Below are 16,210 nucleotides of genomic sequence, written 5' to 3' on the forward strand. Positions count from 1 at the left end.
GGTAGTCTTTTTTCCGGAATCGGAGACTTAAAAAAACGCGGCGGTCAAGCCAGCCAGAATGGAAAAAAAAAAAAGACCACTCGGGCCACGGAAGCCGTGTCATTCAGATCGCTGCTTTTGACATCGAGACTATGCGCACGTACCGATCCTGGTTTCCTCTTAGTAAGGTATAACGATCATCCATATCAAATATCTAAGCTTATCTAACCGGCCGTACCGCTGAAAAGATAAAGAGACATCTCCAATAACTTGATCATGGATTTTACATTTTAGACATAAACACATTTTCTTCCATTGATATGAACGCGATGAGTATCAGTGGATTGTTCATCATGACACAGTCCCAATTGGGTATCTATTGAAAGAACATTAGCCAATGATGGTGCGCAATTGCTTGAATAGTGAACCATAAACGCCCTTCAGGAGCTGTCAATGCCGTGTATTCACGTTTTCGTCCAATCAGCATCCAGCTTTTTTCACAAAGCAGAAAGAAGCCACCAACGTTTATATTCTTTCAGCCATGAACATAAATTCAAGAATCGCGTATTCTCAAAATAAAATATCTCATTGAAGGGCCATCTACTTGTAGTATGTGAACCTTTCTATTTCGACAAAAAGACAGGAGAAAGTCAATAATCCTATTTAACGGTGAATGCAAATAATTCCTCATCATGCTACCGCTAAAAAAGCATGTAAAAAAAACGGGGTTCACGAGATTATAACCAAAATGCATAGTATCATTTTTCATTCTACTATTCTTCTTCTAATTATCTTATTTCTCTTTTCCGTTTCTTACGGCCACCATTAGCATACATCGGCACGATTGACGAAACTTGTTCTTCTTATTTTAAAATTTTATCTTTTTCCTCATATAATTGCTTAATACCTAACGGATTGGGTGAACGTCTTTCCGCTCCATACGTGTATCTTCGACAGCTTGTCATACGTACAATCCACCTTTGCCAACCCAACGAGTTTTCGATCGACATTCGACTTTATTTTTCCCAATACAATAATTATAAAAATGGAAGAATCGATTTTCAAAACCGATGCGGAAGCGGCATTTTCAATCATGTTTGTCAGCGTCGGCATGTCATGTTTTATCTGGCAATCAATGCGCTCTGGATGGATGTTTTATATGGCACGCAAGCCCATTCACTTTGTGGTGTTTGCTCAAGCCGTTCTAGGTGTCGTCGTCACATTTGTCACTCTTTTGACTTCACTTGTGGAGATCAGCTGTTATTTCGTAAGCTACAAGGATTCATTTCTCTTATAACATCATTTTATTCTTACGCCATATGCAGCAATTGGCATTTTCGATCATTGGAGTAAATCTGGGAGATATCGCATTGCAATCAGTATTATTGTGGAAAGCCTATCTAGGCAATAGTCGGTCCAAGGTTATTCTAGGCATTGGTGTGCTGCCATTGATTGGTATCGTGGTATTTATTTGGACCAATTTCACCGGGGCGCCGTCAAGTAGCATATACAGACAAGGTGTTTGCGATACATACTATCGTAAGAAGTCTCCATCGCAACTATTTTTTGACGCGTTGCACGCTTGACTGACATTTTTATTGGTTTTTAGCCGGGAATATTGTAATTATCAAGGCGGCCTTGGACTTTTCATCCAATATCTTTTTATCTTTTTGCTTTCTCTTGGTTATCTATCGTCATTACCGTATTCTGGGCACTAGTGTGCAAAAAACACTTATCAAAGAAGGCCTTATTTATTGGTAAGACTCTATCGTAAACTTGCAAAGAAAACTTAATTTAATACAAAGTGACTTCACCTTAGTTTTGGTGTATGCACTTCCAATGTCCTGACTGGCATTTTGCTCACGCTAAAAGTATTGGGCGGAAGTACACCGGTTCTTTACACGATCGACTGTAAGCCGAGACAACCTTATTGTAGTGAGCTCAATTCACACGACCTTTTTTTTTTCTTAGGGTACCTGGCTTCGTATCTAATTATTAAGCAGATTAAATTCGGTCGTGAAGGAGAGGAAGAAAATGAAGAAGAGGATGAGAGTCAGAGCACTGTGGACGGCCAGTCGTACAAGTCGAGCCCCCTGGAAGAAGAAGAGGGAATCCGACGGTCGCCGTTGTCGGAATTTAACGGTGAACCAAATTACCATGGTTATTACGTGCCAAGCACGCCCCAGAGTACACTGGTCTCGCAAGTGAAGGAAAAATCCCATTGTACAAAAGACGGGCGGTTGTCTGACCCCATTGTGCCACCACTGTCACCTTTGGAAAGTTTAACACCCACACTCAATAATTGTAACTCAGTACGATGGAGTAACCACACAGAACCTGGTTCCAAAAAGCGGGGGGCCTCATCGATCCGAGACAAAGAAACCGAGCGACGAAATACACTGCCGCCAAATGTATGACACCGGCGGTCCAACAAAAAGAGCATCAGACAAGAAATTCCATGAATAAAACAAAACCCTATTCAGGGATATCACGTTCATTTCCTCAAGTTGGAAGAAAGAAGAAAGAATAAGGAATCAACAAACCACCACCGTTGAAAATCGTTGTTTTTGTCACGATCTGATAAGAGTTTTTTTTTTGGCCGTCGGTTATACAAACCTAATTGTGTAGTTTTTCCGGGATTTCTTTTCCGTGTATTAACACTCTTGTTCCATCTACAAATACCGCATTTAAGACTTCCGGGAGTCATCAATAACGGAACAGGAACATGAGTGTCAAAAAACAAAAATTACAAGTGGGTTGACACGACTTTACAACGCAGGCACTTTTTTGTTACAAGTCAGCTTTTCTGTGTATGTAGGATAAAGCTTTTCTTTAGTCTTGACTGGTTGTAAGAAAAACCAGAGGGGGACTTATTTGCTGCTTATTCATGTGAAATAAAACCTTCACGCTGAGATAAGCGTTTTCAGTCCTTTTTGGTTTTTCCTGTAGTTGCCTATTGATAGATAAGTTCATATGACCATTTATATGAAGGGCGTTTTGGGTTGATCGATACAAAAAGGCGATGCTAATAAATCATCCAAAAAGGCTGCGTGGATCCTCGTATGTTTGTTGTACTTGACCCAAGTCAACACAAGATGTTGGTTTTTTATTTTTATTTTTATTTTATTTTATTTTATAAAAAGGACTATTGTTCTTTCAACGTCCACCTTGCAGTGATAAAGTTTTCACTGCAGGACAAAACTCTGGTTCCGAATGGGTGATGGTTATATTACAGACATTTACTTTCGGAATTGATAGCCCAGTCTAGCGTATAAACCTTGTGTTACCGACATCAAAGGAGCTAAATCCCCACGTCAGCAGGACATTTTTATCAGATTTTCTTTGCTTTTTCATTTGAAACAGACAACACCCACATGATCCATCCATAAGTGATAACGGAGCAAAGGAAAACCGGGATAGATCAACAATGATTTCATGTGTTACCTAATCGTATGGAAAGCAGTTTCGCTCTTTTGCCATGCCATGTGTGGTGATGCGTATATGAAAACTGACTTGTTTGCTGGCCAAATGGGGTATATCCGACTAAGTTTCCACTACTGTAATGATGGATGTACTGAATGAAAATGTCAACAAGATGTGTTTGTAGATACACACTAGTCGGCATCTTCACTTAATCATTTGATTTGAACAAAAAAAATAATTGACATGGAACCACTTAGAAGGCACGGTTATCAGATGGTCGTTCTTGCCCATTCACCTTGAAAGGCAACTTGCTTAATAAAAGGTCGCCCCCACCCCCCCGGACCTCCCCCCATGTGGGGGAGTGTGAAATGAACACGTAAATCTTCGTTATCAGATGGAATCTGATTGGGTTAATTTTGGAGACAGGGGTCCCGCCGAATTGTGTTTTTCTCTTTTGTTGGCCGACAGCTGGGACTTGACATCAGTATTAAAAATTTTCTTTTCCAGTCTCCTTTTTTTCGTCTTTTACTCTTTCTCTCTCTCCCCTCCCTCCTCATTCTCCCCACTCATTTTGCATTCTTATTCTTTTTTCTCGCATACGTAAAGCCATTATGGATGAAGAATACGATTATGAATCTTTGGGAAATAACTCATCGATGGCTCAAAATGCGATGGCTGGCGCCCTGGCTGGTATCGCGGAACATTGTGTTATGTATCCCGTTGACAGCATCAAGGTACAAAAAAAATCAGATATTAATACACATCAGATAATCATGGTTTTTTTCGTTGTTGCGCTTTATTCACCTGTGTATTTGATCTGCAGACTCGAATGCAAGTGATTCAAAACAGTCGACCCGCGACGGTACCTCCGCTCTCAAGTTATCCTACCGGTGTGGGGCTTCGTACGGCTTCGCGTAACCTTTGGCGAGGCGTAAATTCAGTGGTCTTGGGAGCCGGGCCTGCCCACGCTCTTCACTTTGCCACCTACGAATATTGCAAAGAATATCTGGGAGCCAATCAGCGAGGACACCATCCTTTTGCTTCCGCCATTGCTGGTGCTTGTGCCACTTTGGCTCACGATACCCTTATGAATCCTTTTGATGGTACGTTGCATCACCACCACAATCGTTTAGCGATTTTTTCAATGTACTCAATGATTCCACGGTTTTTTTTCTTTGAAATTTAGTGGTTAAACAACGTATGCAACTTCGCGAATCAACTTACCGATCGGTTAGAGAATGTGCTCGACAAGTGTTTGCGAAAGAAGGTGTGACGGCATTTTATATTTCATTGCCCACGACGTTAGCCATGTCGATACCGTTCCAGTCTGTACAGTTTGCGACGTACGAGTTTTTCCGAAAGGTGTTGAATCCTAAAGGCGAATATGACCCCAAAACACATGTGATTGCCGGTGGTTTGGCCGGAGCGATGGCTTCGTCGATTACTACTCCTTTGGATGTGATCAAGACTGTGTTACAAACGCGCGGCAGCAGCAACGATTTACGTGTGCGAAACGCAACAGGATTGTTGGACGCCATGTCCATTATCAGAGAACGATATGGACTCCGAGGCTTTTTCCGTGGGTTCCGGCCTCGAGTACTGACGCATATGCCGAGTGCTGCCATCAGCTGGAGTGTCTACGAATATTTCAAATGGTTCATGGACGCGCGACCAGCTACACAACAACAACAGCAAGATAAAAACAGTCTCTTGCTCTAAAGTCATCTTTTTTTTTTATGATCCGAGATGATCTCAAACTTATCTATCCGATTTCGGTGAAGAAGAGATCTCATCTATTTATATTCCTCTCCAAGTTTATTATTCTTTTCTTGACACCACTCGCCAACTGATGGTATTTTATCCGGATTGCATGTTGTCTCTACGTTGTATCATAGTTACCTCCCCTCTCTTCTTTCTTTAATTCTAGTTTTCATTTCGATCTTTTTTTTTTTCTTTTTTTTTACCCCATCATTCTTTGTACATAGGCTTGTCCCACATTTCATTTTAGAAGACTAAAAAAAAAATTTGTCAACCTGAAAAGAAACTTGATGATGAAAAAAAAATAAACGAACAGGATTGTCAGCATCATCCTGTGACTGATTTTCATAGAGTAAAAAGTGGTGGAAGGTTTTCTATCAGTGACATGTGAAGTTGACCCTTTTTTTTTGTCTTTTTGCAGGTGATATCTCGACTAGATTCGTATAACTGGTTAAGATCTTGTCAAATTTTCATGCTTATCTTACGGTTGCAACCAAGTTAAACCCGCCAGTACGACCATCATTCCCCCCCCCCAGGTCATAGCTCAAGGCGGAGTAATACTTCCGACCTTGTTAGTGCGTTGTTGCACCCATGGTTTGCGAGTCATGATTCGTATTCCCACGATGTGAACGTGTGTAATGGCCGGAACAAATTAAAAGTGCCACAGCTTGTGTTTAATTTCTCGTAACCCCGGTTCTCGCATGGAGTGTACCATGGCTTCGCTTTGATATGTCTTTGTCTATCTCTATTTTGTGAGAGTAGTAACCACTTGTGTCAAGAACTTCCGTCGCTCCATACCGCTTACGTACCTCCAATGTATCTAACGTTCTTTCGAATGTATCTTAGTGCGCGTCTGTTTTAAGCCATGAAATACTGTATGTCGATTTCCAAACCACTGTTATATGGTGATGACTAACACAGTTGTTATGACGATACTTTAAATTGTTCACTTCAAGACAGTTACGTTCAGTTAAGAGTCATGGCTTAGTTAGCTATAAAAAGTGAGTATCTCCTAGCAATTGCAAAGTTGGTGAGGCAAATGGATTCCCCATAACCAAGCTTTGGACTTTGTTAAGGGAAAATGCCTATCTACCAGGCTTAATTTCCGCCATCTTTCACAGAAACAATTTTGATTAGATGGCGAACACTGCTGCGCCTCGTTCATTATGTGGATTTCCTTATTTCTCCTTCTATGTCACATAAATCTTTTGAGTTGTGCCGGTTTGAAAGACAAACATACCATACTTCATATTCTTTCCAGAGTAGTCATCTTATGGTACCGGATTAAGCTCAAGCAATCGGCACTACTATTCGCTTATGGCATAAGTAATCCTATCTTCTTTGTGTTAAAATGTTTGAAATTGCGAAAAAGAAAAACTCATGAAGTATCCGTATACATTAATATTTAGAGCAGCTGTACATACAGTACTCATAAGACCAACAATACCCTACAGTCATGGCGATCATTTACTTATCGTCATTTTTCTAAACAAATAGCGCAAGGCCCTTGCCTAAAATTTGATCTCAGGGTTAACAGAGCTCTGTGCCTCAGATTTAAGGACATACAGAGACAATGCCTCTACAATACTCCCATAAAAACGGGTTCATCGCACGGTTCATCTCAAAGACTGCACGGTAATGTTCTGATAAAAAAAAAGTTCAAGCATATCATGACTAAAAGAAGTAATATAGACAAGAATGGGAAAAATGAAGGCAACTCAAGACTCATCTGCGGAAAAAAAAAAAACGCACGCACATGCAAAGCCGGAAATAGTTGGGTGGCACGATGGATGGCCGATCACATAGACTACTGTCGAATTGAAATAAGGACAACATATGCATTGTCACAATAACTGGTGTTGTTGCCTGTGATAGGTATGACGCTGCCGTTTTCTTTTTACATATTTAAACAAGTCGGGATGAACTTCTTAGAAAAAGGTCACCCTGTCCTGGAATTATGGACGGTTCACGTGAGAAGCCCATCAGACAGTGGTCTTTCAAATTTAAAATCCTTCTTTCACATCACGGTATCGTTGCCTTTCAACGGTGACAGTTCCAGAAAAAGCAAACCTTATCTACTTGTATACATACCAGGATGCTCAATAGGTAAAGCGGACGAGGTGCCAGTTGGGGAAAAGAGGAGCTAACGGAGAGAACGTTGCAAAGAGAAAAGGAATTTTTTCTTTTTAGTGAGGAACTACACATTTACCCTTGATTCCAACGGAAGGGATGCATACAAAAAATAAGGGGACTGCTACAAACACAAAAACAGAATATCCAAGAAAGCCCTTTTGATCCGTTGATTCTTATCCCTTTCCCTTGATTATGCTATTTTAACATTCGAGAATAATTCACACTCAAAAAATCACAATAAAGAAAAATAAAATAAAATGTCTACCACCACTAATCCAGTCTCGACGATCATCGCTACCGAAGAAGCCTCCACAACGCTCCTGCATCGTCTTCACACCAACGAGCGTGCATTGCGTACTCTCGCTGTCGTCCTTTCATTGGCAGGAGGCCTTGTTCTATCATTCACTCTTGGTGTTGGAATCTTTGTATATTGGTATTTTCGCAAATACAAACGTCGACGGCACTCTGTGATCGATGAGAAACCATCTAAATCCATGACCGTATCCAATACTACCACCTATGCACCCCACAATGAAGACTCTGTCGATAAAGACATAACTCGTCAATCCACAACCTTAGATAATCCAACGCGTCCTTTATCTATACGAAAAGTCTTGCCGGCATCGCTTCCACCATTACCGATGCCACAAGAATCAGGAGCAGAACCTTCAGCTCCATCGGCCAAAGAATTATGCATGGGCGTACCGTCATCGTCGTCGCCATACGATATCCCTCTTTCAACCACACAACAGCATCATCACCATCATCTTCATCAGCATAACTCCAACGTCCCTTTTCTTGCCACCAGTTCTAACCAACCACCCCCATCCTGTCATCGCTGTCATCACAATGTACTCGAACCTCCCCCACCTGCTTACACACCAAAACCTCCTTGTGATCAAAGTCATATCAATACAGTTTCCTGAAAAAAAAAATAAGAAAGGATGAGAGGAAAAGTAAACATGTAACGACCATCATCGACCAAAACAAAGAAAGGAGAAAAGGGGCATCCAATTTTGAAAATGAAAAAAAAAAAATTCTTGCAAAAAAAAAACCAAAAACGTACAAATGCAGAAATCTAGACAAGGGAAATAGAGAAAGGAAATTGTTTGTGCGTATGTGTGATGAATGATGTGAGAGATCATGGGCACTACCATATATTCATATTTGCTGTGATACAGTGCTGGCGGCTTTGCTAGCACCGCCACTGCCACCACCACCGATCTTGAACATTCGTCCCAAAGAAGAGCGTAACGAGTAGTTATTGGCCGATTTCGGCTTAGACCGTTTGTAGGAATCCAAATAGGCAATCTGAGGTTTGTTGAATGACCCTCGTCGTTTACTCCTGATAAATTCAATGGCATCCAACGGCTTCATTCCCATTTCGATCAATGCAATAGCCACAAGCACAGGGGCACGTCCAAGACCCGCCACGCAATGCACTGCAATGGTTTGTAAGCAACCTACTGAGGATTCTTCTTTTGTTTTCTCAACCAGCTGAAGCCATTCTCGTATCACATAAGGAGATGGCTACAAAAAAAGGAAAAAAAGAGCAAACCAAAAAGAAGAAATAACAAAATCAGAACAATCAATAATAAAAAAAACTTGGTCCCCCACACTTTTTATCTCTGAACAAATACTTACCACACCACCATCTTTAAAGGGAAGATCGATGACGTTTATCTTTCGCTCTGCTAATCGGGCCGCATTGTAGGTTGGTTGGCAGCATCGTACCACCGAGGTAACGTTCAAGTGAGCAAACTCTTCCATATAGAAATCAAGGGTAGATTCGGTAGGGCAATCAAGAATTAGATAGCGTAGAGTAGTATTGGGACAATTAATAACCGTTAGCATACGACCCAGCGGAGATCCAGTACGTGACAATGGAGCAAATCGTCTATCTGCAATGTTGACCATGGTGATTTAAGAATAAGAAAAAGAAAAAGAAAAAGCTGGTTGATGAAGGTAAGGTATCTAAGGCAGGCGTAGGTAGTGTCGTCGGAGGCCAGCGGAAGCGTCGTGATTGTATCGAATAGCCTTGGCAAGGAAGAAGCTCATAAATCAGTGGCAAAAAACTTCGTTGAAACGAAGAAACAACGTAACGAAGCTATATGACTATAAAAATTTTTTTTTTTTCTTTTCAAAAAATATCGGCCTTTTTTTCTTTCTGTTTTACTTCACGTGATGAGCGCTCGTTTTATTTTCAAATGGACAAATCAGGGAGTGTCGGGTTTGAAAAAGCGCATAACTGGTAGCCACAAAAAATACGGTATTTCAATCTTCATTATACCATGTAGATTGGATTGATCTGCGATTGGATCATTGATAAAATTACTGAAGCCAATATTCCAAGCGCTTTTCCTTCCCCATATCGTGTTGGTCTACAAGGCATGTTTCAGCCATCGCCGTAAGACACTTCAAAAATAAACTCACAATAAGCTTTTAAATTTGCATTCTTGTCATGATGGAACTGACCGGCTATCGAACAGCTTACAAAGGTATACTGTAACATAATCTGTCCTGGCATACACTTACTCGTGAGATCAGTCAGCAAGTCTGTTCGCAAAAAGGTAAGTATATCCAAACACAAAATCTCATACATCAAAACATTTGGAAAAATTGCATATTTTTAAATCTTGATTTTTAACAAAGTTCTGTATAGAACAAATTGAATTTTCGAAGCGGAGCTATTATCGATTGGCTTTGATTGGGCGAACGTTACAAACGTTCGTGATTTGTTAAAGAAAAGGTAATGCGGAAACAGATTGGCAAAGCACTTTTGCCTACGTGAGACACACGTCATTGGAAGTTCATGCATAATCGTCCAAAAAGCTTCTCAAGATCCCCCATTTATGCAATTGATTTGTGGACGTTTCAGGTTGACACCAATATATAAAAGAAAACGAAAACCTGTTTCTTTTCCCTACATTTCTCTATCGTAACAGGAAAGGGAAAAATATGGCGCAAAAATACATCAGAAATTGCAACATGCGCAAGATCACAGCTGTTGTGCGACCGCAACATCGTAGCAGTTCGGCTCGCGCATGGGAGGCAACAGTTTACGATGAGGATTACAAACCTTGGACCAACGAGTTATCGAATTCGGGAACCACCCGCGAAATAGTCGAAAATAATATTGCACGGAATCCTTGTGTGGATCCAGCCTTGGAATTGCAAGAAGTGAAATCACAGCACCAGGTAATCATCATATAAGCTCTGATAATAAGCCCATTCATACTGATATCAATAACGTTGAAAAAGGCATGGGGTGTGCCAGATATATTGGCGTGGAGTGCGGCCAACCGTACCATTTCTGAAATTGAAGACGGCGAAATCACCTATTCACATTTGCCGCAAAATGATGTGCCATCGGCCTATGGATATAATCATATGCCACGTACGCCAATGCGTTATGGTTTATACAAACCAATTCAGAAACCTTGCTTTAGATATTTGGAATAAATCGCCAAAAAAAAAATCAACAACAAAAAGGCCCGCCAATCAATGTCCACAATGGTCAGGGTCATTTCTGTTCTAGAGACAACAAAATGTCAAAGACAGTAATTAATGCAAACAGGGAGAGTGGGTAATGTATATCTCACGTTGGAAGGCTCAACAAATCAGGGTACAAATGGGGGAATATGGACAGAAGCTGACGATAGATGTTTCGTGGAGTGCCTACGAGTTAAGGACGCAGAGGAATGATGACAGGCAGAGCGGTAATATCGTATCGAAGAGCTACCCGAATAAGAAGGATCATTAAGTACGTTCTGGCTAGGCATATATGCTAATTGGAGAGAAGACGAAGATTCGGCTGGCATGCTGTGTGGATTGCTGTTGGGCAAATGGGAGGGCGAGCAAAAAGACAGTGGGTCTTGTGTTACGAGCTGATTCCTTAGTAATTGATGTGGAAGACTTTGCCTATTCGTTCTACGCATGCAAGCCGGTATATAATGCATATGGCGCAGATGATCTACGCTCATCATTTTGCGCATGAACCGTTGGCGATGTGTATTGGCTGTCGTACTGCTTTGGTTCGGGGACATGGGAACCTGAAGCGACGGCTTGGCAGGTGATGTGGATGTAGCCGTACGAGCCTCGGTTTTAGGAATTGAACAATTACTGTGGTCATCATCGAGACCCAGACACGAAGTCCACCTAGACAACTCCTCCACTGAAAATTTTCTAGATAAACTTGACCGCTTTGATGCTCCCGACGTCTTTTGTTCATGCGCTAAAGTGCCTAGCGCTTTGACTTGGTCGGAACGCAGTGCATGATTAGTAAAATCCGGAATTGGAAGATCGTACAGAGTCCTCTGTGTGTCTTGTTCCATGCGAGCTAGTTTCAATAGCTGGTCACCGTATCGCTGTAATTCATGCACAGACACATTCAAGTCATAGTTGCTTAGACGCAGAAACTCCAGTTCCAGCAAATTCAGCTCCGTGATCGATAGTCCGCCCACCTAGTCCAGCCAATGTGTAACGACTCTCTGTCTTTTTTTTTTATCCTCTTTGCTTGCTCTTCTGTAGTTACCTTTGCATAACGTGTGTTTGTGTAAAAAACGTCACTGAAGAATTTGCTGGCAATCATCACCCCTGCAATGATGAGACGATGGATATTGCACGAATCAATAGCAAACAGCTGACCGGTCCATGTTGAGGCATTTTTTGACATGCGATCAAAGTAGACCAGTATACTTAGGAAACACTCATTGGCACAAGGACAATATTTCAGAATGCGGGAAAGATATGCATAGATATTGATGGACGGAGTCGAACGGGAGTGGAACCGAGTGTAGGCAGTATGATGGCCGACCGTCGATGCTTGGCTACATCTGAGTATTCCTGCTGACGTTGTTGAACTACTGGAATGTTTATCGCTCTTGGTCAAACCACTCGATTTCGGCAATTGATCATTAGCGACCGTCATCCGCTCGAGTAGACATGCCAACAGTTGAATTGTTTCCTTCGGTGGAAAGTTGGCAAGATCAAAAGTCATTGCTGCCATTTCGAAAAAGGGAAGTGGAATGTCGATAAGGAATGATTGTTTGTCCCCAAGATAATCAAAAACGGATTTCGATACAACGTTTCATGCAGACAGAGAGAAGGGGGTCCAGCTCCACTTTTTTTTTTCTTTTGTTGTAGTCAACTCGCTTCACATCGACTCCACTTTCATTGCTTGGCCTCTGAAGGAAATTGGAGAAAGTCAATAAGCCCACTAGCAAGATGGTTGCATTTATCCATTTAAATGTGCACTGTTGTCGTTTTGATCTGGACTCGATTAAAGGAAGATCGCTTGCCTGCCAAAGTGGGCCAAAAATATCAATCTCACTGGTTGTCTTTTTCTTTTTTGCATTTATCACAACCATCTTCGCAAGAATTCATGTCAAAGCCCTTCCAAGACATAGCTCATTTTTATAAATATACAAGCTTCGAGATGAATGATTACTTCAATATCTTGACGTACAACGACATTTTTGATACCTGTCACGACCCTGCATTTTCAGGATCAAACGCTTTCTTTTATCCGAGACCAATCAGACCCTTGGTTAAATTCTCGTCGCATGATGTTCCCTATTCGGATCAGACAACCGCAGGATGGACCCCACGGTCACAAATATAATACAAGTGGTATACTTTATACAACATGCAATAGCAACAATACCACTAGGTAATGATCAATGATGATAGATTTTTTTTGTGGTAATGATGTAGCGGCAACTTGTAATGCAATGATGAGAGAATGGTTTGAATGATAAATGATTAAACTTGGTGCTCTTCTATGGACATGCCATCTCTACCAATAACGTAAGCCAATCTATTCCACAACCGTTGGATCGCTTCATTGGCCTATCAAAATGCGTGAGTAAACATCGTTGATAAAAAGAATAGCATGTTTTCACTTTACCACTGTGCGTTCCAGTACGCCAACTCTTCCTCCTAATTGAAGAACACCGTTAGTCGCATGCTTTGATAGTCAATCCTGTGAAAACAGACTTACCAAGTTTTCTGCCAATTTTTTGCAGTTCCACAATGATATCTTGAATCCGATCCTGTAAGCAAATCTGATTTAAGTACGGGATCTTGCAAGATGTTTTTTTTTTTTTTTTTTTTGGTATTGCCAACCTTATCTTTTTTAAGTTCTGTATCGTTGTTGCTAACAGCAACGTCCAATATCAAGGTTAAATGCTGCAGCATAACAAAGTCCGGCTTCCTCTGCTGAAATATGCTTCCTTGATCCGTCAGAAGACGTATGATAAAACTGATAATATCATGACTGGATTGAAGCTCCAAAATCTCATTTCTCGTCAATTCTTCATCTTCATGGTTGTGATAAAAAGACAGTGAGGTAAGTGCCAGAATTCGCTGGAAATACAATGTGCGCTCGCAGGTCGGCTTCATCGTACGAAATAGTTGCACTTGATGTTCAAGAGAAGGAAAGCGCAATCGGGTATCCAGAGCATATTTTCGGATCTGTAAAGTGTTAGAAATGCCACGTTTTCGGTCTATCCCCGACATCTGCCTTCTGTTTACCTTTTGCTGCCACTTTGCTTCTGACAGGATAGAAAGACAACACGCTACCGCTGTTTCGATCTCTCGCATGAGATAAGGAGCCACGCGATCCAAAGATATTTGAAACAACAATTGCAGCAGATACTTGATCGACATGCCATCGTAAAGAAAATGCCTACGTTCAAACGACAGTGAGTATTACCTTCCACAGCCAGGTTATCCACCTTGATCGTTTTACCATGATTTCACTGAAATACCCATGAGCTGAAGTACCCAAGCAAACTGGGTCAGTGGAATCCGCTCTTCTACTGTTACATCGACCGTCGCTTGTACTACTGTTTCGCAGATACTGTTCACGTCTATATGTACATCGGTGACCATCCCTTCGTTGCTTGATAATTCCAAAGGGATGGCTCCATAACTTGCCAAGATATATACAAAGGTGCTCAGAGTAATATGCTGATTGCCGTCTTTCAACTTGATTTTGGTGCCCTTTTGCAGTGGGCTGCATTGTCTTCCCTGGCAGCAGTTTGTCAATGCCCCTAACACTTGAGATCAAAATATACGTTTTTACCACTTACCAGATTGGACCATAGTGATAATAATGTGTCGTATGCATGCTTGGCCGTCATGGCATCCCGTTCCAAAGCCACTGTACACAGGTGAATTTCCTCGTAATACACACTGTCATCAGATCACGCATTTTACCTATCTCCATGAGCCATTGATAAATATAATGCGGGCAAGTCCACCCTCTTCGATACCAATATCGCAAAGTTCCATTGGATAAAAGGAATCGTCGCCCTTCGGCAGCTTTTCAACCAAACCAAAAAAAAAAAAAAAAAAAAAAAAAAAGGTATGTTAACACTCTGATCCGTTTGGTGATTCTGCTATCCATGCATTACAATCTGCCAGCGATAGGACAAAATCCACTTTTCCTTGAGAACAGGGACTGACGGCTTGACACATGTCTTTTGATAATCTCGGGCAAGGTAACTGGGGTCGATTTTCAATATGACAGATCAGGGAATGGAGACACTTGCAGTTTTTCAACGAACATGTCCTACCTTTGTTCTGTGTTTGAAAAATTGGTACCTGCGTTCCTTTTTTCGTTTTTCCGTCGACTTTGTCAAGACCTGCATTCCGTTATCAGTATTACAACCTTGGAGTGTGAAAGCATGGTTCTGCAGGATCTACGATGTACCTCCTTCAATTTTGAGGATTGTTCTTCATCCAAAAAGTTACTTGCTACGCTGACCAGTTGGTGCGCATCTTCTTCATTCTCATTGGCGGATGAATCGCTAAAAAGTAGTTCTTCGTCTGGAACTTTCTCGGCTTCTTCTTTGGATTCCTCTTTCTCAGGTTGAAGATCGGCGTCATCTTGCTCATTGAGTTCAATGTCTTCATTCAGCTTATCGAAAAGCTATGCTTCCTCAAGATTAATATCGTACGGTCATTACAGAAAGCGCCATGACCTACATTATGAAGCTGTGCATGACTTTCCTGTCTTTCGACGCGTTTTCTTTTCCGAGAAATCAACGCTTCAATAGAGAAATCCATGGCACAATAGATCTTGTCAATGACAAGCGACAGCGGGTCTTTTTTTTTTGACACACCGAAAACCCGTTTCGTGCGCTCTCCGATCATGTGACACGTTTTTTTCTCGACAGGATCAAGTAGATTTTTTGTGCCAACAAAACGATGAGTAAAAAAGCACAAGGATAAATGCAAAAACGCTAAATCCATGTCAAACATTTGCTTGAAATTATCCATCCTTTGCTACAAGCTGCGTTGGAACAGACTTGGGGATATATCAGTTAATAGGAAATTGGATGCAGTCCATCAATAATTTACTGGCTTTTCTTCTTTATTAATGCACCTTGTGTCTTGCGGATAACACGCTTCAGTTAAAAAGGTGTACACTCTCTGGCACTGGATATCGCCATTTTACATTGAACGATTTTCATTAGAGTCCCAAAGCATATAAAACCTAACCTCTTGACGGCACTTTGGTATATAGGTGAACAATCAGTCATACCACCAATTCATGAACGGAAGGGCAATTTGGCCAGATCAACTATACACAGGTCAAAGTGTAATTACATATCATTCACTACGAAAATGAAGAGGACAAGCATGCATAAACAGATAATTTACATGTTGCTACGAAATCGCATTTTTTCAATCATATTATCAACCGCTTTCTCACGAAAAAAAATAAAAATAAAATAAAGCTTTCGCCCCATGAGATTTTTCATGTTCCCTCTCCATTAAGCGTCATGGCCTAAAACCATTATTCCACGCACAGGCAGTAAGAGCGACTAAAAGGTTGCTTCAAAATGATTTGTCATATATATATGAATATATTGAATATAGCTCAGCCAGATAATGCTCGATTAAAGGA

At 41.1% G+C, this 16,210-nt stretch overlaps 6 protein-coding genes across 6 annotated transcripts; 3 read left to right on the forward strand and 3 right to left on the reverse strand.

The window, feature by feature from the left end:
* Positions 1-548: 548 nt before the first annotated feature.
* Positions 549-2,453, forward strand: BYT42DRAFT_587940 (uncharacterized protein). Its single transcript, XM_051570221.1, has 5 exons — positions 549-1,246; positions 1,305-1,518; positions 1,589-1,736; positions 1,799-1,890; positions 1,951-2,453. The coding sequence occupies exons 1-5, from the start codon at positions 1,025-1,027 to the stop codon at positions 2,394-2,396; spliced, it is 1,122 nt and encodes a 373-aa protein (XP_051418933.1). The 5' UTR covers positions 549-1,024; the 3' UTR covers positions 2,397-2,453.
* A 1,414-nt stretch (positions 2,454-3,867) lies between these two features.
* On the forward strand, positions 3,868-5,608 carry BYT42DRAFT_143821 (mitochondrial carrier domain-containing protein). The gene is made up of 3 exons (XM_051562255.1): positions 3,868-4,136; positions 4,226-4,505; positions 4,589-5,608. Exons 1-3 carry the CDS (start codon positions 4,014-4,016, stop codon positions 5,119-5,121), a joined length of 936 nt encoding a protein of 311 aa, XP_051418934.1. The 5' UTR covers positions 3,868-4,013; the 3' UTR covers positions 5,122-5,608.
* A 1,820-nt stretch (positions 5,609-7,428) lies between these two features.
* Positions 7,429-8,305, forward strand: BYT42DRAFT_143818 (uncharacterized protein). The gene has a single exon (XM_051562254.1). The coding sequence runs from the start codon at positions 7,551-7,553 to the stop codon at positions 8,217-8,219; it is 669 nt and encodes a 222-aa protein (XP_051418935.1). The 5' UTR covers positions 7,429-7,550; the 3' UTR covers positions 8,220-8,305.
* Positions 8,306-8,312: 7 nt separating this feature from the next.
* BYT42DRAFT_540370 (protein-tyrosine phosphatase-like protein) lies at positions 8,313-9,404 on the reverse strand. Its single transcript, XM_051565543.1, has 2 exons — positions 8,938-9,404; positions 8,313-8,823 (listed from the first exon to the last, which is right to left on the reverse strand). Exons 1-2 carry the CDS (start codon positions 9,208-9,210, stop codon positions 8,455-8,457), a joined length of 642 nt encoding a protein of 213 aa, XP_051418936.1. The 5' UTR covers positions 9,211-9,404; the 3' UTR covers positions 8,313-8,454.
* A 2,235-nt stretch (positions 9,405-11,639) lies between these two features.
* BYT42DRAFT_476831 (cyclin PHO80-like protein) lies at positions 11,640-12,301 on the reverse strand (the record flags this gene model as incomplete). The annotated part of the gene is made up of 3 exons (XM_051563634.1): positions 11,640-11,756; positions 11,828-12,117; positions 12,190-12,301. Coding segments are annotated over 3 exons (519 nt in total), but the record flags the coding sequence as incomplete, so codon positions are not given.
* Positions 12,302-12,923: 622 nt separating this feature from the next.
* On the reverse strand, positions 12,924-15,390 carry BYT42DRAFT_587956 (uncharacterized protein). Its single transcript, XM_051570222.1, has 12 exons — positions 15,286-15,390; positions 15,011-15,229; positions 14,874-14,942; positions 14,712-14,802; positions 14,515-14,619; positions 14,388-14,458; positions 14,045-14,325; positions 13,828-13,981; positions 13,420-13,767; positions 13,295-13,346; positions 13,202-13,233; positions 12,924-13,143 (listed from the first exon to the last, which is right to left on the reverse strand). The coding sequence occupies exons 1-12, from the start codon at positions 15,364-15,366 to the stop codon at positions 13,057-13,059; spliced, it is 1,590 nt and encodes a 529-aa protein (XP_051418938.1). The 5' UTR covers positions 15,367-15,390; the 3' UTR covers positions 12,924-13,056.
* Positions 15,391-16,210: the final 820 nt, after the last annotated feature.

The sequence above is a fragment of the Radiomyces spectabilis genome, assembly GCF_025331425.1.
Source record: "Radiomyces spectabilis strain NRRL 2753 chromosome Unknown BYT42scaffold_16, whole genome shotgun sequence".
Classification (NCBI taxonomy): Eukaryota; Fungi; Mucoromycota; class Mucoromycetes; order Mucorales; family Radiomycetaceae; genus Radiomyces; species Radiomyces spectabilis.